The 26,862-nt window shown below is 40.5% G+C and overlaps 1 protein-coding gene across 3 annotated transcripts in view; it reads left to right on the forward strand.

Moving 5' to 3' along the window:
* The window catches only part of LOC124038260 (VPS10 domain-containing receptor SorCS3-like), a 56,900-nt gene extending 30,856 nt beyond the window's left edge, over positions 1–26,044 (forward strand). For 2 of the 3 annotated variants that reach the window (XM_046353893.1, XM_046353895.1), the window contains 22 exons: positions 1,184–1,248; positions 1,841–1,959; positions 6,026–6,115; positions 6,598–6,777; positions 7,038–7,184; positions 10,966–11,068; positions 11,339–11,415; positions 11,538–11,632; positions 16,598–16,699; positions 17,014–17,131; positions 17,572–17,705; positions 18,242–18,355; positions 18,584–18,755; positions 19,158–19,341; positions 19,613–19,746; positions 19,957–20,080; positions 20,354–20,466; positions 20,661–20,792; positions 21,015–21,114; positions 22,009–22,114; positions 22,292–22,452; positions 25,108–26,044. In XM_046353893.1, coding sequence (XP_046209849.1) covers positions 1,184–1,248; positions 1,841–1,959; positions 6,026–6,115; positions 6,598–6,777; positions 7,038–7,184; positions 10,966–11,068; positions 11,339–11,415; positions 11,538–11,632; positions 16,598–16,699; positions 17,014–17,131; positions 17,572–17,705; positions 18,242–18,355; positions 18,584–18,755; positions 19,158–19,341; positions 19,613–19,746; positions 19,957–20,080; positions 20,354–20,466; positions 20,661–20,792; positions 21,015–21,114; positions 22,009–22,114; positions 22,292–22,452; positions 25,108–25,172 — 2,635 coding nt within the window. In that variant the 3' untranslated portion in view covers positions 25,173–26,044. The remainder of the gene's footprint in view (positions 1–1,183; positions 1,249–1,840; positions 1,960–6,025; positions 6,116–6,597; positions 6,778–7,037; positions 7,185–10,965; positions 11,069–11,338; positions 11,416–11,537; positions 11,633–16,597; positions 16,700–17,013; positions 17,132–17,571; positions 17,706–18,241; positions 18,356–18,583; positions 18,756–19,157; positions 19,342–19,612; positions 19,747–19,956; positions 20,081–20,353; positions 20,467–20,660; positions 20,793–21,014; positions 21,115–22,008; positions 22,115–22,291; positions 22,453–25,107) is intronic. The other variant, XM_046353894.1, reaches the window with a different exon arrangement.
* Positions 26,045–26,862: the final 818 nt, after the last annotated feature.

Here is a 26,862-nt window from a genome sequence, read left to right on the forward strand (position 1 = left end):
ATCCTAAATCTAGGGAATATGAGAGAGAATATTAGCATTTGTGTCTTATATAGAATCTCATATGCAAATTGGAAATGCTATCTTACAGCTATCTTGACACTTATGATGTATGTAAAGCCCATTGTCTTATAGCCCCGGAATGGTGAAGAAACAACCACATACCAAATGACCAAGTCCAGTGTGCGGTCAAATGTATTTATTTTGTTATTAAGATGGAGGTTATGTATGGATCCCTACTCAACTCTGTCAGATGGATTTACTAGAGTATGTCAAAACAGGTCTTGAAAGATTTTGACAACCAACCATAAAGTGTTGGCCTAATGTACTTCAACCCATATCACGTAGCCAGGAATATTGGGCTACTCTTTCTAAAGCCCAAGTCTGACATGTTGTTTTTGCTCGTTGTTATTCTGTAGTCTCAAGTGCACGGACACAAGGCAGTGAATATTGATGTGATGCAGTTTATCCCGGTCTGTCATGTTGTGTGTCAAACCTAAGTGCCTCTCAAGCTGAGAAAGAAAGGACATTGTTTGGAGCACACCCTACAGGAACAGCAAAACAATTGATGAATAAGGACATCATGTGGGGAGTAATGGCAACCCACGCAAGACTATAATATGCTTGGACAATTTATGATTTTACATATGAAATGTTTAACTGCTTGTATTTACTGCCTGCATTAAATGCTTTTGCATCTCTATAATGTTTATAGAGTTGTACCATATAACAGATTTTACCCTGCCTTAATGTCATATTACAAATGATTGATGAGAGAAAGAAAGAAGACCACAAACCTAAATAATTGTGTAGTGTGGAGACTTATCCGTCTCTGTCTCCCTTTCTTTACGTTATCACAAATTACGATTAATTGCTGAGGCTGGCACAAATCGGATGTTGCCGTAGGACTACAGGAAATGGAAATGTGTTGTCTGTGCTGTAAAGGGAAGCACACAGTAAGGCTGTGCATCACAGGCTGCCACTGTTCTCTTATGGCGATCCCCCTGCGTCTAAATTGCTCCTCTTCCTTTCTAATCTTCCCCACTATGCACATCCTCCTCCTCTTCCGCCTCTTCACCATATTCTTCTTTATCCTCTTCTTCCTCTGAATTGTTGTTCTCCTCTTCCCCTTTCTCATTCTCCTCCTCGTTCTCTTTTTCCTCCACTTCTCTCTCCTATGTTGCAGGGCACAAACGGGACTGGACAGAGAGGCAGATATGGTCCACATGGAGACCCACATCGCCAAAGGACGTGAGTGCTGCTCTGTAGCTTGCCACGCTCCCCCGCAGTAGCAGAACCCCATGAATCTCTTGCCTCTTATTTAGAGCGAGGTCACTGAAAAGATAAGGCTCATTCCTGTCTGCAGGATAGGTACCAGAGGCACTGTAAAGCAGAATATGAGTAACTTGACAAATATAGAGCTTTATATAACAGATTGATAGATGCATGTCCCCTTTAATCAGTCCCTTGTGCCCCATATCAGAACCTCAATTGAGCGTCTGCTAAATGACTTAAATGTAAATGTAAATGTATAAAAAATATAAACAATATAGACTTTATTCAATGAAACCAATTACCAGGATTCCTTGGTGGGACAAAATACTATTACTTGTGTGATATGAGAGAGAATGATTGAATTGTCATCATGTTTTTTGTTTTTGTTTCATTGATTCTCTCAAGAGGAATGCTATTTTTATCTTGTCCCTGCAAAGTTGAGAATAGGTGTAGAAAGTTTTAGTGCCCACTAAAGACAGTCAGACGTCCATTAACTTGTGATTTTTCTTTATTGCCTGGTTGTTCTAAGATTGTTACTGATAACTAATCTAGATCTCTTCTGTGTTAGGTGCTCAGTATGTTACGTGCCGAGCTCAACGATGCACAGAATCAAACAGACAGTACCTGTTCCCGGGACACATAGACCAAAATTCTCTGGTTGTTCAGGACAACTATGTGTTCGTTCAGGTGTGTAGCGTATCTAAATATTTACTCCAGTGCATTTTAAGTGTTCACAAAAGGCTTCCGTGTTTCTGTGAACTGTTCTTCTACCGCATCCAATCTGTGATGTAACACTGAAGTCTACAAAATGGCATTCCTTCCAAACACCTGCTGCACTTCCGTCTCGATTTTCTGTTGTCCAAGCTGCCTATGATGTTGAAGGATTTTCTGTCGACTGAAAAATGTTATCACGTCTGCCGAAGGCTGTTCTTGTAAACGGGCAGGGAATCTGTATGGAGTTTGCTGTCATTATTGCCAACAAGGATGACATGAAGTTGGCTGGCGTTAGGCATTGTGTATCATTATTACTGATTTAATTATCACTCTCTCCTGTTGCCATCGATTTCCATTTAAAGCTGTCTGTCTTTCATGTCAGCGTTGCTGTTCATCAATTTAAACAGTTTTGCAGTGCTAATTAGGGTTCAGGTTCAATTATGGTGTAACATTATTTAATAATATGATGTTGAAATTGTTTGCTGAGACTTAAAAGACATACAATAAGTTTTCAGCAAATGTTCTCTTTTAGTTTGTAATGAGACAGATATGTGACGGGGTGTTAATGATGAACGCTGCATCTTGCCTGTAAAAATCATCTTTGTGCGTATGAAGATAAATGGTAGGGTTGTACGGTGGTGAGTCAATTTGTTTCAACTCTTTCAATTCATGGATTTAATTGAAAATATTATTTAATGAACAAAGTATTCTAAATAATTAGTAACTGTCTGGGTCATAAATAATTATCCAATACAATGCCTGAATCGAATTGGAGCTGAGATGGAACGAACCCCAGCCTCATAGATTTTGTTGAAAATAGCCCAGTTGGACACAGCTGACTCGTTGCAGGCAACTGTGGCAGTACAGATTACTTTCTAGTGACTTTCATTGCTTGGGGCAGTTGGATTTAACTTGACAAAGAGTAATGAGGTTATCGATTGGGCTACAACAAAATAAGCAGTCTTCAACACCCCCCGAATGTCTCTTGGGAGAGATGGAACAGCCAAGTACAACATCCTCAGAAATCTGCCCTGGGAGAATGCGGTTCATTGATAGATTAGATTATTCCATTAGAGCCATTTTGTCCGGCTAGCCATTTGGTTACCTGTTCAGGAGTCTTATGGCTTGTGTGTAGCAGCTGTTCATCTCTACAGGATGGGTGTCCCTATGACGGGGGGTCAATGCAAATAGTCTGATTAGCTGTTCGGGAATCTTATGGCTTGGGTGTAGAAGCTGAACCTCTACAGGATGGGTGTCCCTATGACGGTTGAGCCTATGTGTGCTAATGGGATTAGCATGACAGCGGTAAGTAACAGAAAACTTTCCAGGACATAGACATGTCTTATATGGGCAGTAAGCTTACATTCTTGTTAATCTAACTGCACTGTCCAATTTACAGTAGCTTCTACAGTGAAACAATACCATGCTATTGTTTGAGGAGTGCATAACAACAACAAACTTATCACGGCAACTGGTTTGATACATTCACCTCTGAAGGTAAATTATGTATTTACATTCAGTAATCTTGCTCTGATTTGTCATCATGAGGGTCCTAGAGATAAAATGGTGCATAGTTCTGTTTTGATCAAATTCATTTCTATATTAAAATGTAGGAACTGGGTTCTACAGTTTGAACCCCTGCTGTCTATGGCTCGACACCCACCCCTCCCGGCCATCTAGATGTGTGAAAGTTAGTGTATAAACTAATTATCCATCATGTATGACATTCCTGGGAGTGTATAAACTTACATTTTGTATTACCATATAATTTTTGTTAGTTCTCTATAGTTATGTACAAGATAGTAACTACTAACAATTGGATACCATGAAATTGGGGGGAAAAGGGGGTACAATTTAAATATATACATATATATAATTAAACGTTTTTCTGTTTGTATTATCTTTTACCAGATCTAATGTGTTATATTCTCCTATATTAATTTCACATTTCCACAAACTTCAATGTGTTTTCTTTAAAATGGTATCAAGAGAATGCATATCCTTGCTTCAGGTCCTGAGCTACAGGCAGTTAGATTTGGGTATGTCATTTTAGGCGAAAATGTAAGAAAGGGTACGATCCTTAAGAGGTTTTTAAGAAGCCTTTTGGACCTAGATTTGGCTCTTCGGTTCCGCTTGTCGTGCGGTAGCAGAGAGAACATTCTATGACTATGACTATTCTTCAAGCCTTCCTCTGACACCGCCTGGTATAGAGGTCCTGGATGGCAGGAAGCTTGGACCCAGTGATGTACTGGGCCTTATGCGAGGTGGTACAGCTGTATAATTTTTTTGAGGATCTGAGGACCCATGCCAAATCATTTCAGTCTCCTGAGGGGGAATAGCCAATGTCATGCCCTCTTCACAACTGTCTTGGTGTGTTTGGACCATGTGGACACCAAGGAACTTGATGTTCTTAACCTGCTCCACTACAGCCCCGTTGATGAAAATTGGGTGCGTGCTCGGCCCTTCTTTTCCTGTAGTCCATGATCCTCTTCTTTGTCTTGATCATGTTGAGGGAGAGGTCTCATCGTTGTCAGTGATCAGGCCTACCACTGTTGTATAATTGACAAACTTAATAATTGTGTTGGAGTCGTGCTTGGCCATGCAGTTATGAATGAACAGGGAGTACAGGAGGGGACTGAGCACGCACCCCACGAGAGGCCCCCATTAGGATCAGCATGGCAGATGTGCTGTTACCTACCCTTACCACCTGGGGGACGGCCCATCAGGAAGTCCAGGATCCAGTTGCAGAGGGAGGTGTTTAGTCCCAGGGCCCTTAGCTTAGTGATGAGCTTTGAGGGCACTATGGTGTTGAAAACTGAAATGCAGTCAATGAACAGCATTCTCACATAGGTGTTCCTTTTTCCCATGTGTGAAAGAGCAGTGTGGAGTGCAATATAATTGCCTCATCTGTTGATCTGTTGGGGCGGTATGCAAATTGGAGTGTGTCTGGGGTTTCTGGGATAATGGTGTTGATGTGAGCCATGACCAGCCTTTCAAAGCACTTCATGGCTACAGATGTGAGTGCTACGGGTCGGTAGTCATTTAGGCAGATTTACCTTGGTGTTCTTGGTCACAGTGACTATGGTGGTCTTCTTGAAACAACATGTTGGTATTACAGACTTGGTCAGGGAGAGGTTGAAAATGTTATTGAAGACACTTGCCCAGCACTTCCTCGGAGCACACGCCCTGGTAATCCGTCTGGCCCTGCACCCTAATGAATGTTGACCTACTTAAAGGTCTTACTCACATTGGCTACGGAGAGCGTGATCACACAGTCATCCAGACGTTTGGGGCGGTAGCGTAGCCTAGTGGTTAGAGCGTAACCGGAAGTTTGCAAGTTCAAACCCCCGAGCTGACAAGGTACAAATCTGTCGTTCTGCCCCTGAATAGGCAGTTAACCCACTGTTCCTAGGCCGTCATTGAAAATAATCATTTGTTCTTAACTGACTTGCCTAGTTAAATAAAGGTCAAATAGAATAAATAAATAAAAGTTCTAATGTAGTGTGTTTGGTGCTAGCAGGACATCGAAGACACATTTAGAGGACACACCTATTTGTAAGGTAATTGTAAATACAGTGGTATGTCATTTGGATGTTGATGTATAAACTTGTATTGCCTTCTATGTTGAAGCATCAAGTCCCTAAATTATTATTATTATTTTTTAAAAATTGATTTCCACATTATAATTGTTTTAATTATTGCAATGAAGTGTCTGAACTCGATCTACCTGAACTGGATTTAAGTTTGACCTAATTTTCGACTTCCAGAAGGTAGTTTAATTCCAATGATGTAGGTCTGAAAAAGACTAGAGTTCTTCTGTGGGGTTAGTCAGTGTTTCCACGATCTTAAGTCAAGGTGGAGTAAAATGAAATGGGTGTGTTAAATCAGTGACATTTCAAATGGAATAATTCTAATGAACGCCAGCATGCCTGAAACATTGATGATTTTAATATACTCAATCAAATATTAACTTTACAAGTGAGAATTGTGCTTACTCGCCCACAAGAGCTACTGAAGCAAGACCTTTTTTCTTCTACAGGTTACCAAGTCAGGGCAGGCGAGTTACTTTGTGTCCTATATGAGGGAATCATTCAAACAAATTCAACTCCCCAAATACTGTCTTCCCAAGGTAAGCATCGCACTACCCAAATACACCTTGCAATAAATACAGCAGCAGGATGAGGACATTTTCATTTCTGAAGCCTCCCTTTATTCACTCTGAGGTACACTGCTGTCTGTGGAGACAGAAAGCAGCTCATCTTGAAGCACACAGATGACGGATACTCTCTCACTTGCTATTTATCTCTATTGCTCTTCATTATATTTAGCTCCATTCATCTGTATGACTGTCTAGTTGAAGAGTTTATTTTCAACACTATATCTGCTAATTTTTCATATCTGTGGGTTATTTTTTATTGGAAATTATAGCTCATAGGTATGTTCGTGTGTGTGTATTTTTTTGCAAAATGCTATATATCCATTGTTTAGCTAAAAGCTCATTTAACAACATTCCTGAAAATGTATAGTGTTTTGGAATTAAACTCTTAATTTGCCTCTATCTACCCGCCTGTCTATTCACCCTTCCACACTCTCTCCCTCTCATCTAAACAGGACATGCACATCATCAGTACAGATAAGAAGCAGGTGTTTGCGGCTGTACAGGAGTGGAACCAGAATGACACCTACAGCCTGTATATCTCAGACTCTCCAGGGGTCTACTTCACTCTGTCTCTAGAGAACCTCCGGACCAGAAGAGAGCCAGGCGGAAATGTACTGGTTGACATGTATAAGGTACATCTACTGTATGTGTATGTAAGACACTCTCCCTGTGGAAGGACCTCCGTGAGGCGCTCTTAGTTCAACCATATTACTATGTTAAGTACTGTTTGTTTGGTACCTCTGAAGGCACACTTCCTTTGTATGATTTCATCTCTGCTGTAGTTTTGCATAGTGCACTGACTTTTCATAACCAAGTTGTTTCAAATAATGACATACACTCTCTCAATGTGATATCGCTTTTGTTTCATCTGTTTGGATTATTGTCATTCTAGGTAGAAGGAATAAACGGCATATTTTTTGCCAACAAATTGGTGGACCATGAAGTGAAGACTTTCATTACCTATAACAAGGGTCAGACCTGGGCCCTGCTGCAAGCCCCTAACACTGATGTGGCTGGAAACAGTCTGCACTGCATCCTGGTGAGCTGAAGTCATTGGGGTGGATGATACTGCTTCTTAAACTATTCATTCATCAAATGTTTTAACCCCCCGAAAGCTTGCTGATTTAATAGTAAGAGTTGTTCATGGAAGATGCCGGATCTCTAATCAGTTTTACCTTTTACTTTTCTACATTGTCAGGTAAAGGGTTGGTAGGCGAATCTCATCCTAGACGTGTAGTTCAATACATTCCAGTCCATCAAGTGGTTCAAAATCTACATTAACCTCAAATATTTCAATTTGACAACTTAATCACTGTAAATAGATCACCCTAATGAAAGTTACATTACAATAAATGGCAGTTAGACAGTGCCCCATGGTGATATGTGTTAGAAATGTTTGATATTCATTCAAATAATCTATTCTTTTTTTTATATGAAAAGTGAGTTAACATAATATGCACATATTATGCATTTCCAAAAGAATGTATAACATGGCTCAGACACGAGACGTATGTGGCAGGGTCTACAGGCAATTACAGACTACAAAAAGAAAACCAGCCATGTCACAGACACCGACGTCTTGCTTCCAGACAAACTAAACACCTTATTTGCCCACTTTGAGGATAATACAGTGTCACCGACGCGGCCCGCTACCAAGGACTGCGGAACCCCCCTCTCCTTCTCCGTGACCGACGTGAGTAAGACATTTAAACGCGTTAACCCTCACAAGGCTGTTGGCCCAGACCGCATCCCTAGCCGCGTCCTCAGAGCATGTGCAGACCAGCTGGCTGGTGTGTTTACGGACATATTCAATCGCTCCCTATGCCAGTCTGCTGTCCCCACATGATTCAAGATGGCCACCATTGTTCCTGTACTCAAGAAGGCAAATATTACTGAAATAAATGACTATCGCCCCGTAGCACTCACTTCAGTCATCATGAAGTGCTTTGAGAGACAAGTCAAGGATCATATCACCTCCACCTTACCTGCTACCTGCACAGGCATTTCGCTACACTCGCATTAACATTGCTAACCATGTGTATGTGACTAATAAGATTGGATTGGATTTGAGAGGAAAAATGTATATAATTGTCACACCCTGATCAGTGTTATCTGTCCTCGTTATTGTCTCCACCCCCTCCAGGTGTCGCCTGTCCCTCTGTGCCAGTTCGTCTTGTATGTTTACAAGTCAACCAGCATTTTCCCCATTCTCCTGCTTTTTGCATTCTCCCATTTCTAGTCCTCCCGCTTTTGACCCTCGCCTGTTTCTGGACTTTGTACCCACCTGCCTAACCACGAGCCTGTCTGCCACTGTACCTCCTGGACTCTGATCTGGTTTTGACCTTTTTGCCTGTCCACGACCATTCTCTTGCCTACCCCTTTGGATTAATAAACATTGTAAGACTCCAACCATCTGCCTCCTATGTCTGCAATTGGGTCTCGCATTGTGCCTTGATAATAATACTGTTTTCGTCTGTCATACAAATTGCCTCCCCTCTGGGTGAATTACATCAGAGACATTTAGGTGTATCAGTAAATGAAGCAATTTTGTCAGATTAGTCTTTGCACCTTGGATAATGTTTTTATTACATGGCTTGTTTGCTTCAGAATGGAACAGCCAGCTCCAATGTCCTTTGTAGCCAGTTTAAATCTGTTGGTGAAAGATATTCAAATGTTTCATCAATGGTCTTTGTAAACTTCCATTTCAAAGAGATTAGCATGAACACAGAGTCATATATAAATTAGTCAGATATACACTGAGTATACAAAACATTTTGAGGATACCTGCTCTTTCTATGAAATAGACTGACCAGGTGAATCCAGGTAATAGCTATGATCCTTTATTGATGTCACTTAAATCCACTTCAATAAGTGTAGATGAAGGAGAGGAGACAAGTTAAAGACGGATTTTTAAGTATTGAGACAATTGTGTATTTGTGCCATTCAGAGGGTGAATGGGAAAGACAAAATATTGAAGTGCCTTTGAACTAGGCATGTTAGTAGGTGCCAGGCGCACCGGTTTGTGTCAAGAACTGCAACACAGCTTGGGTTTTCAAGCTCAACAGTCTCCCGTGTGTATCAAGAATGGTCCACCACTCAAAGGACATAAATCCAACTTGACACTACTGTGGGAAGTATTGGAGTCAACATGGGCCATCATCCGTGTGACATGCTCCGGGGAGGGGGAGGGGGTGTTCCTAATGTTTGGTATACCTAGTATAGTTCCTTATAAGATGTATTTTAATGTATGTATTGGTTTAGGCCCAGTTGTGATTTTAGCATGTAAATCTTGGTTGGACAAAGAAAGATTTACATTATATGTTTTGATGCATGCCAGCAAAGCCACTACACAACTCAACACTAAACAATACATTAATTGCGCTATAATGGTGACAAACGGTACCGACAAACTGTTAGGGCCTACATAAAGCTTTCACAACATCAGTCCCAACACCTTACCACTGCCACATCTGGCTATCAGCAGAGCCTGCAGCGAAACAGTTCATTAAGCCTCATTTACTACCTTTAAAAAATATATATAAGGCTGACTTGCTTAAACATATTTGGTTTCTACTGACAATTGAGATGTAAAATCTATAGCATAAGGGGATTACAAGCAGAAATCCGTAATTTCTAATAAAACGTTCATGAGCGAGCTAGGACTTTTGAAATGTACAGTGACAGAATTCAGAACATGGGCCATTTTTTACAGTATTCTCCCTGTCCACCAAGTCAGAATGGTAGGATACATTTTTTTCGACCAAATGAGTAGTTACTGCCTTTTTGATTGGTAGGGCAGAAAACATTTCTGGACTCACTTGAACAGGAACAGGCGCGGCAGTACTTTGTGTGCATATTTTGTCATCAAAGTCTGGCACTCTCTGAATTGATGATGCTTTCAAGACAAATGCCAACTTTGGAAAAAAACAAGGTTGAATCATGATGACGTCAGTGATCTTCACGTCGAGGCTCGAGAAAGAGGCCTCAGTTCCCGACTTTCAATTCTGAGTTGGATGACTGTTCCAAACGTATTTTCCCAGTCGGAGCGAGTTTTTTCAGAGTTCCCAGTCGTCTTGAACTCATTGAAGTCTGAGATTTCCAGTTGTTTCGAGTGTGGCAGAAGTCATGCTGGATTGACAGCATGGCCAATATTGAATGTTTATCCTTTTAAGCTTGGAAAAGAGACCCTTAAACCCAAACTTGGACCACACACCCACTCCAATGAATAGCAGGCTAGTGATTGCTTGCAGTTAGCCACTGATTCCATCTAAACCACTCATTGTTGAATTTGCGATTTCCAACTTGTTGTGTAATGTTTATGTCCAATGGCCAACGAACACCGATGAGTTTTATCTGTGATTTTCATTATTTATCTTCATATGACAAGGGTTGAAAATGATTTGCCAGTAGATTGTCTGCTAGCTTGCTAGCTAAGTTTTTGGAAGTATTATCAAAGCTACTATAGAACGTGATTTGACGTCCTTTTATCTGTGGCCAATTATCTTGAGAATTCTTCGATGGGCACTTCTAATGTAACTCAATGACAGCACCCATGGGGCTTGATTTTTTTTAGCTCTACCCATAGATTTTGTGGTGATGTAGTGTCCCCATGAGTGACAAAACACTAAGCCAATCATGGCGCAACTAGAGAATATTACCAACCCCTACGCTCCGTATTTTCCGCCGGCCGCCCCACCACCGCAGAAAGCACTGAGAAATGCTGAAACACCTGCATTTTGGAGCTGCCTTACTCAAGAAAGGCCATGAAAAGCAGGTTGTCACTAATGTCTAAATGGAATCCATTGTGTTTGTTTTTGCAGCCATTTTGTTCTCTGCATCTGCACCTGGATATGCCTGTGAACCCTTACCTGCCTGGACGCATCTTCAGTAAGGACTCAGCACCAGGGATCATCGTAGCCACAGGTAGGACAGAAGCTGAAAGGGTTTATACTGCATGATATTTGTGTTCTAGCAACAAAATTGTCAAGACAGGCACAGTTGTTAACGTTGTGCAAGCTTTTATCTGTGGTACTGTAGAAATCTTCAAATAGAATACAGATTAATAAAAGTGTTCATAATAGGATCAAGTGCTGCATAGCTATGATAACGTTATGATCGTTTATTTTTGCAAATATGTATCTTTACTATGCAAATATACCGGTATATGAATTCCTATTTTCTTTTTTTTCCCAGGCAACATTGGTACAGAGTTGTCCTCCACTAGCCTTGGAATGTTTATAACATCTGATGCTGGCAATAGCTGGAGACAGGTGAGACCCATCTTTGCCTCAAAATGGGCTCCGACTTCAGTCCGTTTTTCCTAAATATGTATTATGAATATGGAAAACTGTTGATGTAAATCATATGTTTATTGTCTTCTACTTTTTATTAGATATTTGAAGAAGAACTTGGTGTTTGGTTTCTTGACAATGGAGGTGCTTTAGTTGCAGTGTCTTTAGTTGCAACAGTACCCATCCGGCACATATGGTAAGTTCATTGTAATTATACTGTAGAGTACAGTGCCTTCAGAAAGTATTCACACCCTTTGACTTTTTCCATGTTTTGTTGTGTTACAAAGTGGGATAAAAAATAAATGTAATACTCCCAAATGTAGAATAACAATTCTAACATTTAGTAAACATTTATGAAAAATAAAACCATAATACACTGCTCAAAACACATCCTAGATCTGAATGAATTAAATATTCTTATTAAATACTTTTTTCTTTACATAGTTGAATGTGCTGACAACAAAATCACACAAAAATTATCAATGGAAATCAAATGTATCAACCCATGGAGGTCTGGATTTGGAGTCACACTCAAAATTAAAGTGGAAAACCACACTACATGCTGATCCAACTTTGATGTAATGTCCTTAAAACAAGTCAAAATGAGGCTCAGTAGTGTGTGTGGCCTCCACGTGCCTGTATGACCTCCCTACAATGCCTGTGCATGCTCCTGATGAGGTGGCGGATGGTCTCCTGAGGGATCTCCTCCCAGACCTGGACTAAAGCATCTGCCAACTCCTGGACAGTCTGTGGTGCAATGTGGCGTTGGTGGATGGAGCGAGACATGATGTCCCAGATGTGCTCAATTGGATTCAGGTCTGGGGAACGGGCGGGCCAGTCCATAGCATCAATGCCTCCCTCTTGCAAGAACTGCTGACACACTCCAGCCACATGAGGTCTAGCATTGTCTTGCATTAGGAGGAACCCAGGGCCAACCACACCAGCATATGGTCTCACAAGGGGTCTGAGGATCTCATCTCGGTACCTAATGGCAGTCAGGCTACCTCTGGCGAGCACATGGAGGGCTGTGCGGCCCCCCAAGGAAATGCCACCCCACACCATGACTGACCCACCGCCAAACCGGTCATGCTGGAGGATGTTGCAGGCAGCAGAACGTTCTCCACCGCATCTCCAGACTCTGTCACCTCTGTCACATGTGCTCAGTGTGAACGGTGTTCTCTGGAAAATGTCAAACGTCCTGCACGGTGTTGGGCTGTAAGCACAACCCCCACCTGTGGATGTCGGGCCCTCGTATCTCCTGGTAGCTGTCTCCTGGTAGCGCCTCCATGCTCTGGACACTACGCTGACAGACACAGCAAACCTTCTTGCCACAGCTCACATGGTTGTGCCATCCTGGACGAGCTGCACTACCTGAGCCACTTGTGTGGGTTGTAGACTCCGTCTCATGCTACCACTAGAATGAAAGCACCGCCAGCATTCAAAAGTGACCAAAACATCAGCCAGGAAGCATAGGAACTGAGAAGTGGTCTGTGGTCACCACCTGCAGAACCCCTCCTTTATTGGGGGTGTCTTGCTAATTGCCTATAATTTCCACCTGTTGTCTATTCCATTTGCACAACAGCATGTGGAATGTATTGTCAATCAGTGTTGCTTCCTAAGTGGACAGTTTGATTTCACAGAAGTGTGATTGACTTGGAGTTACATTGTGTTGTTGAAGTGTTCCCTTTATTTTTTGAGCAGTGTATATCTTGATCAGATAACTGTTAACCCCCTTTATACAATGAATGTTGGAAACACCTTTGGCAGGAAATGACAGCTTTGAGCCTTTTTGGGTAAGTCTGGGAGCTTTGCACACTTGGATTGTACAATATTTGCTCATTGCACTTCAAAATAATTCAAGCTCCATCAAGTTGGTTGTTGGTCATTGCTAGAGACCATTTGCATGTCTTGCCATAGATTTTCAAGCCACTTTATGTCAAAACTGTTAATAGGCCTCTCAGGAACATTCAATGGTGTCTTGGTAAGCAACTCCAGTATAGATTTGGCTTTGTGATTTAGGTTATTGTCCTGCTTAAAGGTGAATTAATCTCCCATGTTGAAAAGAAGACTGAACCGGGTTTTTCATGGTTTGCTTTATTCTTCTGTTTAATTTTGTCTCAGAAAACTCCCTAATCCTTGTTGATGACAAGCAGACCCAGTCCTTACCGATGACAAGCAGACCCACCAACATCCTTGAAAATATGAAGAGTGGTACTCAGGGATGTGTTGTGTTGTATTTGTCACAAACATAATGTTTTGTATTCAGGACAAAAAGAAAATTTCTTTGCCACATCTTTTGCAATTATTACTTGAGTTCCTTGTTACAAGTATCATACTTCCAGCGCCAATGGAGATGGGGCGGCAGGGTAGCCTAGTGGTTAGAGCGTTGGACTAGTAACCAGAAGGTTGCAAGTTCAAATCCCTGAGCTGACAAGGTACAAATCTGTCGTTCTGCCCCTGAACAGGCAGTTAACCCACTGTTTCTAGGCTGTCATTGAAAATAAAAATTTGTTCTTAACTGACTTGCCTAGTAAAAAAAAAGAAGAAAAAAAAGATGGCCACTTCGTGTTCCTAGGAAACTATGCGGTTTTGTTTATGTGTTATTTCTTACATTGTTACCCCAGGAAATATTACGTTTTATTACATACAGCCAGAGAGAACTATTGGATATAAGAGCAACGTCAACTCAACAACATTACGACCAGGAATACGCCTTTCCTGAAGTGGATCCTCTGTTTGGTCCACCACCCTGGACAATGAATCGGATCCCAGCCCACGACCCAAAACAATGGTGCCGCAGAAGGGGCAGACAGAGCGGTCTTCTGGTTAGGCTCCGTAGACGGGCACATCGCGCACCACTCCCGAGCATACTATTCGCAAATGTCCAGTCTCTTGACAACAAGGTAAACGAAATCCGAGCAAGGGCTGCCTTCCAGAGATTGAAACGTTCTTTATTTCATGGGAAAATGTCTCAATCGGGGAACGTCATCAGAGTTGGTAGAGCCACCTGGTTTCTTCATGCATTGCGCCGACAGGGCGGAGGCCTTACGATTAACGAGACGTGGTATGATCATAACAACATACAGGAACTCAAGTCCTTTTGTTTGACCTGACCTAGAATTCCTTACAATCAAATGCCGACCAGATTATCTACCAAGAGAATTCTCTTCGATCATAATCACAGTCCTGTATATCCTCCCCAAGCAGACATATCGACGGCCTTGAAATAACTGCATTGGGCTCTATGTAAACTGGAAACCACATATCCTGAGGCTGCATTTATTGTAACTGGAGATTTTAACAAGGCTAATCTGAAAACAAGACTCCCTAAATTTTATCAGCATATTGAATGCGTGACCTGGGCTGACCGGGCGGACACCTGGTAAATGTAGTCTCTTATGGCCAATCTTCCAATGATATGCCTACAAATACGTCACAATGCTGCCGACACCTTGGGGAAATGACAGAAAGGGCAGGCTCATTCCTGTCGCATTCACAGCCATATAAGGAGACAATGGAAAACAGAGCCTCAGAAATTCTGCTCATTTCCTGTTTGAAGTTTCATCTTGGTTTCGCCTGTAGCATCAGTTCTGTGGCACTCACAGATAATATCTTTGCAGTTTTGGAAATGTCAGAGTGTTTTCTTTCCAAAGCTGTCAATTATATGCATAGTCGAGCATCTTTTTGTGACAAAACATTGCGCTTAAAACGGGCGCGTTTTTTTTTATCCAATAATGAAATAGCGCCCCCATAGGTTGAAGAGGTTAAACAATGCCTCTTGATATAATGTTTACATACCCTCCATTACTTATCTCATATGTATATACTGTACTTTATACCATCTACTGCATCTTGCCTATGCCTTTCGGCGATCATATTCAATTTCATTCCTTTACACTTGTGTGTATAAGGAAGTTGTTGTGAAATTGTTAGATTACTTGTTAGGTATTACTGCATGGTCGGAACTAGAAGTGCATTTATTTGTATCCCTGATGAAGGCCATGCAGCCTAAATGCGTCGGATTTTTAAAACTTTATTTCTATTGAACATACCATACAAATAAAGGCATTTTAATTAATTATATGAAGAGTGCCTTGGTCCTCATTTATTTTTATAACTACAATGTTGTTGATCAATCCTCAGTTTTCTTATATTACAACCATTCAACTCCGTAACTGTTTTAAAATCACCATTGGCCTCGTGTTGAAATCCCTGAGCAGTTCAACACAACAAAATGCAGAAAAGTAAAGGGGTGTGAATACTTTCTGAAGGTGCATATGGTAGTATAATAATGATATACATTGTATGTAAAGATGCATTATACTGTGCCTTATCAGTTGATTTCAGAAACAGGTGTGCAATGCTTAAAGACTAATGTTGATGTTCCCATTTAAGGACACAGTTAATTTAATTCTGATTTCAGTTTTGGTTGTGTTGTTGCATACGATTACATTTAGCCTTTGAAATGCTGATTAGCAAGGTATATTTGCATGGGTTGTCTGTCTCCAGCAACTGCAACTGTTTCTCTCACCACATTAAAACTGTCAGAATCCTTTCAACATAGTATGTCTGTCACCGCATTGCACTGTTCATGGGTATTTTTGCAAATTACTTTTATGCAAATATTGCCAAGTCCAGGTTTGAAGTATTGGGGGACTTTGTGGGCCAGGGTCCTTCTGTTGTTGGAACCCTGTCACACCAGATACTTTGATATCCCCCGTACTGAAACAGTGTCACAATCAATTAACATCTGTGAAGGGTGATTTAAGTCCCTCAATTGTTAGAGCCTGAGTCATATCTCTTTTTTTATGTTTGTCACCCTCAACATTTACCGAGACCTGTGAAACATTAGTTCTATTATTGAGTGCATAGTTAGGATACTTTTCCACATAGAGAACAGGCTGATGTGGGTACTTCATTTTTCATCCATGATGAGAATGCATCTTAAGAACGGTATCACTAGGAATTTGGACTCTGTAGAAATGGCTAGAAATATTTTCTGTTAAACTCTTTTCATTGTCACACCTTACAAAGATTACAAAGATGACAGAGAGTTTGAAATTGTGGTGTACATGTAATTATGCCATTACTAGCATAGTAAATGAACTACATTATGTATTTAATCAGATGTTAATATTTGTTGTCCTGTGTTGCGAAATAGGATAAGTCTGGACGAGGGTAAGAAATGGGATCGTCACAGTTTCTCTCTGGTTCCTTTGTTTCTGGATGGAGCTCTTATGCAACCAGAGAATCACATCATCACGTAAGTGGAGTTAGGGTTGGGTCAACATTAAGTAAACAAAGAACTCATGTTCTTGGTTACAGGTCATCTGTTTATGAGAGTAAAATAGTGTTGTTATTATGCATGAATCGGTAAATAGCACCTAAACTTAATTTCTCAATGTACAATGTTTTGTTTGCCAGAGGTACTATACACATAGCTGTGTTTGTAAAGTTATTTATTTTTGTTGATGTGTTTAAATTGAATGTCTGGGCCACAGCAGCAATACACGTTTTACAAGAGACAAATACAATAAGGCTAATAACTTATCTAATGTTTTGTTTCGTTGATTTAAGTTTCACTGGACACTTAAGTCGTATTTCAGAATGGCAGCTGATAAAGATTGACTACAAAGCCATCTTTAGCAGGAGATGCATGGACGGAGATTATCAGACTTGGAACCTACATAACAAGGTTATGTGCATAATGAAAGTTATTGATTTGATGCCAACATCAAGATAGGCATGTTTGTTTATTGTCACTGTAAACACAGCACATGGATGCATGTACACACACACACACACACACACACACACACACACACACACACACACACACACACACACACACACACACACACACACACACACACACACACACACACACACACACACACACACACACACACACACACACACACACACACACACACACACACACACACACACACACACACACACACACACACACACACACACACACACACACACACACACACACACACACACACACACACACACACACAGCTGAATCACATTGTACATTTATATAATTTCAGGCTATTGATCTGTAAAAAACATTGAATCAATGTAATGAAATTCACCGCAGGGAATGAAATGTAATGCGTTTGATAGGGAGAGCCATGTGTGATGGGAGAAAAGCAGACCTTTATGAAACGGAGGCCAGGGAACCGCTGTGTGCTGACCCAGGACTACTCCCGAGTCATATCCTCAGAACCATGCATCTGCAGGGCCTATGATTTTGAATGGTATGTAAAGTTATGGTAGACTTCCTCAGTTGTTACATCAGTGAATAGGCAAGGGGACTGTATATGTAACCCATCCCCCAACACTCTGCTGGACATTAAATGGAATTGTTTCTTAATTACTGGAGCCTCACAGGACTTAACAGCCCCCCTAATCACATATCTAATCACCAAAACGATTAGTTTGCTCAACTTTATACCTCTTCAATTTCCCTAATGTTCTCCAGTTTATTACATGTAGCCACTGTGCATGCATCCACACAATCCAATTATGGTTTGCAAATTGTGAATGTGACTAAGCTTGTCTAATTTACATAATGACACATTATTTATTTTAATCCAATTAATAAGTAAGGAATTGCTAAATTAATTCTAAATGTATTGTATCTTTATCTCTGAAAATCTCTTCTGACAACGATCATGTCACTGGTCTTGTAGTCATACAAAAAATAACTGACCTATTGCTCAACTACAAAAGCTTTTTAGTGTCAGCGAGGGGAAAGTAGATCGTGTTTTATGAACAGTCTCTTGTTTTACAGTGATTATGGGTATGAACGTCAAGCTGATGGAAAGTGTTCACCTGCTTTTTGGTTCGACCCAAATACGGTACCAAGAAGCTGTAGCACTAGCCAGAATTACCTCAATAGCACAGGGTAAGTAACTTTAAGTACTATTCCTCATTCCTTCCTCCCTTGTGCAAAATAACACTCTTTCTGTGCAGTGATTTGATATTCAGTGTTTTACCACTCAGTAAATATTGTTTTTGATTGAATAGGGCCATTTGTTCAGCAAATTACTCTCTCTGCATTGAGACTACAGTAAATCCAGTCTCACTCTCAATTATAAAATGACATCTATGCTGTGAATGTTGTCACTGGTAGGTACAGGAAGGTTTTGTCTAATAACTGCAAAGAGGGAGGAAAGGATGTGTACTCCCCCAGGAAACAGGATTGTTCCCCCAGGCCTCCCAGAGGCCTCAGACTGACCACCAGCCATGGAGACCTCACCGCCAACCTGGGCAGTAACATCACCTTCCTGGTGCATCTGGACGATGTGAGTCTCCTCTCCCACCACTAACCAACACTGTGTCATTAGTAGGCATATTATTATTATTTCATCATGGAGCGGTGGAAGTTTGTCCCGGATTATCTTGAGCTTTTGTAGTGTTGGATGACGTGAAGTCCCCAGAGTCTGAACCGCTTTTGTCTGGTTTTGGAATGAAAGAGCACTATGACTCACTACATTGTCTCTGTTTCTTTTTCTTTCTATCTTTATCTCTCACTTGCTCCTCCTGAGTTCTCTCTCGTTCGTTCTCGTCTCCCGAGTGCTTCTCCTATGTCTAATCTCAAATCTCATCCCAAGTATTTCCCTAGACAACTCTTCCCTGTGAAAGATAATGCAGTGTCATAACAATCTGTTCTGACTAATGATGTCTGTCTTACTTCCGGTCTCCAGGGAAACTCGTTGTGGACACATATCCAGCTAGACTTTGGGGACGGCATCACGGTCATGTACAACCTGAGCCGGAGAGGCGATGGGATCAAACACAGCTATAGAGCACCTGGGATCTTCAGAGTGACAGCACATGCTGAGAACAGCCAGGGATATGACAGCAGCTCCATGTTCTTACATATCACCAGTATGTCAACAAGAAACACTGGCTCCCTTATGTCTCATGTGGTTTCATGATTTTTCCTGCCTAAGCATGTTACCGCAGTAAGCCACTGACACCAGCATAGATTACAGATGATCATACCTCAAGAACTATAGATTGACCTACAACAACAATGCATTTTATGTGCTTATGAGGCTATTGGATTATGTTGGATTTGTAAATGAACCAATTTACTGTTACCAAAATGACTGCATTTGGTTTGTATTGGCCAATGTGGTTCTCTTGTGTGTTTCAGGCCCAGTGGAGCGTGTGTATCTCTCAGCTCCTATTGTGGCAATCAGGAAGAAGGGAGCCAACCTAACTGCTGTGGTCTGGCCCGTCCACCAAAGAACACTAACCTTTTTCTGGTGGTTTGAAAACAGCTCTGAGGTGAGAGTCCTTCTCCCAATTACACTGACCATTCCTGCTGTATCTGTGTGGGTGCTACACCTTGCCTAGTTCAGGTACCTTGTTGTATTGTAGATTGGAATTGTTTATTCGCAGCAAGTTATTTTGGTCTTTTGTGTACTCCATGTGTGCTGAAAAAGGAAAAAGGTTGTGAGATTTTCTATGCCATTCGCTTTGTCTTGCAAAACCCAGTCCTTAATAACCCTGGGTGGAAGCATCGCGTACACGTTTGAGAAGGAGGGCATGAACAGGGTCGTTGTCCAGGTGTCTTCTGGGTGCAACATACTGCAGGATACCAAGGTCATCATTGTTAAAGGTGAGTGGAAAGGACTCCTTCAAAGGCTTTAATATGAATGCAACATAATCACACATCTTCTGTATCCATGTTAACACTGCCTTGTTAGTGAGAATGTGGACGTCACCTCTACTCCTTTCTACTCACCTTTATGTCATGAGAAACAAGAGTAAATTGTAAATTCATGTTAGGTTGTAAGCAATTCCAGCAAACTGAAGGATTCTTAATGGTATGTTGCCACACGGCAAAGCTTTGTGGTAGAGGGTTCATGGAATCATCCTCCATGTTTCGCAGAGTTCTTCAAATCCCTGCTGTTATCATTCTCTCCGACTTTGGACGAGCACAACCCTGACATCCCTGAGTGGAGAGAGGATGTGGGCCGTGTGGTGAGGACAGCTGTGTCACAGGTACAGGACTAAGTTCCCTCTGGGACAACAGTCGTCATGAGGTTGTCACGCAATGGCTTTTATGGTCATGATGAGGATAACCCTCTTTAATTCAATGTGACATTTTAAGGAAGTAAAGTAAACATAGATGTGTAGTATGATGTGTTTTCCCACGATAGCAGTGTGCGTGTTTGACTGGAAGACTGCTGTTACAGGTGTCTGGGTTTCCAGAAGAGCAGCTGTTGGTATCGTTGTTTCCAGGTGTTCCAACAACAGCAGAACTATTTATCCTGCCTGAGAGTCAGTTGTCTGAACATGGGAAAGAGAATGAAGAGGGCTTAGTGAGTGTAAGCATATTTTTTTGTTTGTACTTTAGGAAATCTTCTAGAACGTCTTATCTTGTAATTAATCAACAAAACAATTCACATTTGTATCACCAATGGGGTTTAACTGATTGAATTGGTTTTCGAAGATAATGTTATCATCAGCATTTTCTTCAAATATGAAAGAATAATCTGTGCGAATGCACATTTTGGGGTGCCATGTCATTTTTCAATTCTGTCATACAGATATCAGACATTCTTATAAATGCCCTGAACCAAGGATTGATCCAGTTTGAGTTGAAACCTGACACTCAAATAATTGTTTACATCACACAGCTAACTTCGGGTAAGTTGCAGTTTTTCTTTGACTCTTTCACAGTATAAAATGCTAAATAACAATGCATAAACAATTATAAATACTATAATAAGCACTGTACCGACACTCAATTCACCACCTGATGTCAACATCAGACATGGATAGATATTTTGCCTTGAATCTCTTTTGTAACTAGCTTATTACAGTAGATTGTCTTATAGTCATGCAATCAATGAGACTTTTAAAAACAGATACCTTTAGTATACACCTTGGAAGTCAACAGGGTCATTTGGATATTAGCATATCACTACAACTTGTCAATCATGACTTTACCCTTTTCATTCAGTCACTGATGTGTCTTAAATTGTGTCTGCATGGAAAGGTCTGAGGTGCCTTTAAAATGCTGTAGAAAGGTCAACGACTTCACTGGTCTCCTCTTGGAAGAGAGAAAGATTGGTTGGGGGTGGGTTAATACATACTCTGAATAATATGCCTCAGCACTTAAAGCCACGGCTAAGCGCAAACCTTTCAGAGGCGTAGGGAGAAAGAGCGGGACATCATGGATGGAGGCCCTTCTTAAAATGAAACATGACAGATGCTCACTCAGACCTAATGGACACCTGCTAAGTGAATAGAAATGAATGATTGCTGGTTTCTTCCCTTGTTTGCTTTTACCAACTCTTTTTTTTGCGCGTTTTGGATGGTTGGTTTACTTTAGTTTATTAGGATCCCCATTAGCTGTAGCTCATGCAGCAGCTACTCTTCTTGGTCAGCACAAAACATAAAGTACATCAGAAAGTACAGAACATTAATAGACAAGAGTAACAAAGACATAACTACATTAAATTAATGATATCAACAAAAGAATTGGCTAAAGCAGAAATCTGTAGGCTAACGTCTTGTTCTGTCTCTGTATTTCCCCAGCACCTCTGGTCGATTCCAACCCAATTCACAGTAGCTCAGTCATGCTGATGTTGCTATCTGTGGCGTTTGTTGGTTTAGTTGCATTCTTCATCTTCAAGTTCAAAAGGTATGTTCTCATAATAATATTGATTGGTTGGTAATAGCCAACCAATTTTTTCTTATTTTGTCTTAGTGGCATTCAAAAGCTACATTATACTCTTAACTATCAACTATGAAGTGAAGTTGTTACCGAACTGCAGCTTAAGTTCACATGACGTCAGTAGAGTGGTGTCTGGCTTGTTAGGAAAATCCCTTGGATCCAAGTCCAGGCTGAGGAGAACCAGGAAAAGGAGCCGGAGAGGATCGGCACGGTTAGGCAGAACAACACCATGTCCAAGATGAAGCACAGTGAGTTCCCCTCAGAGAAGGAACTTACAGAGAAAGAACTGGAGGCCAGGACCAGAGGTAAGTTAGACCTTACCGTATAGAAAAGTGGCAGACTTGCCTAATGGACCTAGAGCCAAGCCAAGCTCCCATGAAAATCATCACATGCCGTAGCCTATGTAAATCATCTGTCCACACACAGCAGAAGACATCTCTGTTGTGCACTGTAACATATGAGCAATAGTTATATTGTAAATTGTCGTAATAGACATCAAGTTCATTTGCAATTTCAATAATTAATCCCGCTAAATACATTGGTTAAAAGGTATAAAAGGTAGAGTTGAAACATTGTAATACGTTTTCATCATTGCTAGGACAGCAAGTTTAAAAGCCACAAACTGCTAGCTAGTCAGTTAACTCACATATTTTCAAAGAGATAGCTAATGCGTCAAGCAAGCTGCAATAAAAACAACACAGCACCTTATCGTCTATCAGAATAGGTTTGTGTCAGATATTGAGTTCTGACAGAATTATGGATTGCAATGGAAAGCATTGTATCAATATTCAGTGTCATGAGGGCATTATGATTAGCCATTTTAAGATACAGAATGTTTCATGGTGTAGGCCTACTGTATTATACTTGACAAACCCTTAAGTGCCATTGATTTGTCTTATTTTGTACCATAAGCTTCTGTAAGTATTTGTATTTAATATGAATCCCCAGCTAAATTAAGCCAGTTCATACCATTTTTTAAACATTACAATAGATTCACAGATTTCACAACACACTGTGTTCCCCCTCAGGCCCCTACTCCACCATTGCCACATATGTACAGTACAAAATCCATGTGTACGTGTGTGCATAAAGGTCAACATAGGGAAACCATTGGGTTGTTAAATCAGGGGGACTGCTGACTGTTTTTGACAATAGTGCTACTGCAGTGGTCCTGATAGACATGTGGGCGGAAGGCTTTTTGAGAGGTCAGCAATTTGGCCAATCTTTATCTCACAGCAGATCTCTCCTCCAGCAGACCTTAGTGATCGGAGACAGATAGATTTCTCTTCTGTTGCATCCCAACTATTTATTCTCAATGGCCAGAGCCATATGGGAGCTTTAACTTGTACCATTGGATTCAATAATATGGCTGTTGTGTGTCTGTTAAAACCTCTTTGGGTTGAGATCCCCGCTAACGGGATCGATATGACACCAGCCAGTGAAAGTGCAGGGAGCCAAATTCAAAACAATAGAAATCCCATAATTACAAATTCCTCAAACAGACATGTATTTTACACCATTTTAAAGATACACTTCTTGTTATTCCCACCACAGTGTCTGATTTCAAAAAGGCTTTACGTCGAAAGCAAACCTAACGATTATGTTAGGTCAGAGCCAAGTCACAGAAAAACAGCCATTTTTCCAGCCAAATTGAGGAGTCACAAAAAGCAGAAATATAGATAAAATTAATCATTAGCCTTTGATGATCTTCATCAGATAACACTCATAGGACTTCATGTTACACAATACATGTATGTTTTGTTCGATAAAGTTCATATTTATATAAAATACATCTCAGTATACATTGGCGCGTTATGTTCAGGAGTTCCAAAACATCCAGGGATTTTGCAGAGGGCCACATCAATTTACAGAAATACTCATAATAAACATTGATAAAAGATACAACTATTATGAATGGAATTATAGATAAACTTCTCCTTAATGCAACCACTGTGTCAGATTTCAAAAAAGCTTTACTGAAAACGCACACCATGCTATAATCTGAGTACGGCGCCAAAACAGCCAAAGAGATATCCGCCATGTTGTGGAGTCAACATTAGTCAGAAATAGCATTATAAATATTCGCTTAACTTTGATGATCTTCATCAGAATGCACTCCCAGGAATCCCAGTTCCACAATAAATGTTTGATTTGTTCGATAAAGTTCATCATTTATGTTCAAATAGACGAAAAGTCCAAAAAGTTATATTACAGGTCGTAGAAACATGTCAAACGAAGTATAGAATCAATCTTTAGGATGTTTTTATCATAAATCTTCAATAATATTCCAACCTGAGAAAAGCAATGGAACGCAAGCTAACTTTCACATGACCGCGCGTCACGAGCTCGTGGCAATCTGCCAGACACCTGGCTCAATCCCCTGTCATTCGGCCCCCCTTCACAGTAAAAGCATCAAACAAGGTTCTAACGACTGTTTACATCTAGTGGAAGCCTTAGGTAGTGCAAAATGACCCCACAGACACTTTATATTGGAATGGCAATGAGTTGAAAAACTACAAACCTCAGATTTCCCACTTCCTGGTTGGATTATTCTCAGGTTTTTGCCTGCCATATGAGTTCTGTTATACTCAAAGACATCATTCAAACAGTTTTAGAAACTTCAGAGTGTTTTCTATCCAAATATACTAATGATATGCATATCTTAGCTTTTGGGCCTGAGTAGAAGGCAGTTTACTCTGGGCACCTTATTCATCCAAGCTAGTCAATACTGCCCCCAGCCATAAGAAGTTAAGACTCCATGATTACTCTGATGCCTGCAGTGGTTCCTATGCTAGTTTAGTTGGTAGGTCGACACAAAGGTCCTCAAATTGCAGCCAACATCAAAACATTCAAATGATACCAACTGGGGTAGTTTGCTTTATTGGGGTGTTGGAGACAATAGCGTCTTTGGGGGCACTATTCATAATAATTATACCTGTGTTTATATATTCTATCACCAGGAGAAAATGGAAGAAATGGGGAGAGAGTGATCACAAGAGAGTTTCCTACTTGCACTAATGTCTAAGAAATGAGATTATGAGTACTGTAAGTACAGGTTGTGGTGTTTCAATGTACCAATTTCAAAAGCTTCGTTTTCACCCTATACTTTGGTCGCCGAGAATTGCTACTTAATATGTATTTCACAATACTTTGGAATTCTGTATAGCAGGAGAATACATTTGGTGTATATACCTTACTTGAGTATTGAGGAAGCGTAATATGACATCTGTGAATGTCAGAAATAGGCATACGAACATGCCATTGTTGAAAGAGTAATTGTTTTCTTCAGTGCCAGATATCATTGCTAATCAAAACTTTAACGCAACATGATTATCTTACATATGTACATTTGATAATGACAACTGTATCGACTGTACTATTACACAAGGGAGGTGGAATGTAAATAATAACACAGAAAGGCATACTACAAATTAGTGTGGCTGCTTGGGAAACAATCTCTAGATATAATTGAGGCTGTTAAAAGGTGTACAGGTGGATAAAAAGCATGTATGCCAACATTTTTTATTAGATTGTCCATTCTAGAATCTTGGCACACTGAACAGAGTTGGTTTTCTATTAGCCTACTGCTAATATAAGAATATTTCTCACTTTTTCTAGCATGTCATAATTCACTTTGTAACTGTAACATCTAAGATAATATGATGAGGTAAGCAAGTGTTGATCATGGTGATTTTAATATTAGTAAATATTTTAAACCATTTATGGGATGGTCTTGTTGAAGATTTAGCAAAAGTTGCTTAACATTGTAGTGCATGAGCTATACTGTATTGTTAATTTTGTTAGATAAGCTAATATTTAAGTTTTTACCCCTTAGTTCTCACTGTAAACAAAATGAAATGTTGTAATTGTTCAAAATAAATGTATTTTTCTATGAAAGTAGGCCTATGTTGTTTTTACATGTACACATTGTATTGATGGAGATGTAAACAAGTATTTCAAGGTAACTAGCCTTGATCACGGATTCTGATAATTGATGACCATATTGTAAAAATATAAAGTCTTAAAACACCATGATTGTGTAATGAGACCATGAAAGGTAATGCACCTACTGTAAGCTGAGATCTGGTGTCTGGAGGATGTAAATGTTTTAATACACAGAATGTGTTTTAAAACAGAAATATAGTTATTCAACCTGAATATTGTTGCTATTAGGGATTTCAGTGCATGTAAAAGTCTGCATCAAGACACACAACAACAAAAAACAGTTTTTCATACAATTAATGAATTAGAAATGCAAATGGTTTATAACCTACAAATTGATTGGTGATACTTTAAGGGCCTATGGAGAATATCTTTTGTGGAAGTCGACCTTTATTTTTTATGATGCTTTATTTTGATGTAAAAAATGTCCGCTCTCCGGCACTCGACGTTGCAAGTCCTGGCAACCCATCATCATGCACACTTGGCAATCCTCATTAGGCACACCTGGACTCCATTACTACCCTGATTACCTTTAATTAACTAGGCAAGTCAGTGACGTAAGAACAAATTATTATTTACAATGATGGCCTACACCGGCCAATTGTGCGCCGCCCTATGGGACTCCTAATCACGGCCAGTTGTGATACAGCCTGGATTCAAACCAGGGTGTCTGTAGTGATACCTCTAGCACTGAAATGCAGTGCCTTAGGCTGCTGTGCTACTCGAGAACCAATTGTAGAGGCCAGTGCAGAATCCTCAGTTCTTGCAATTCA

The sequence above is a fragment of the Oncorhynchus gorbuscha genome, linkage group LG06 (genome assembly GCF_021184085.1).
Source record: "Oncorhynchus gorbuscha isolate QuinsamMale2020 ecotype Even-year linkage group LG06, OgorEven_v1.0, whole genome shotgun sequence".
Classification (NCBI taxonomy): Eukaryota; Metazoa; Chordata; class Actinopteri; order Salmoniformes; family Salmonidae; genus Oncorhynchus; species Oncorhynchus gorbuscha.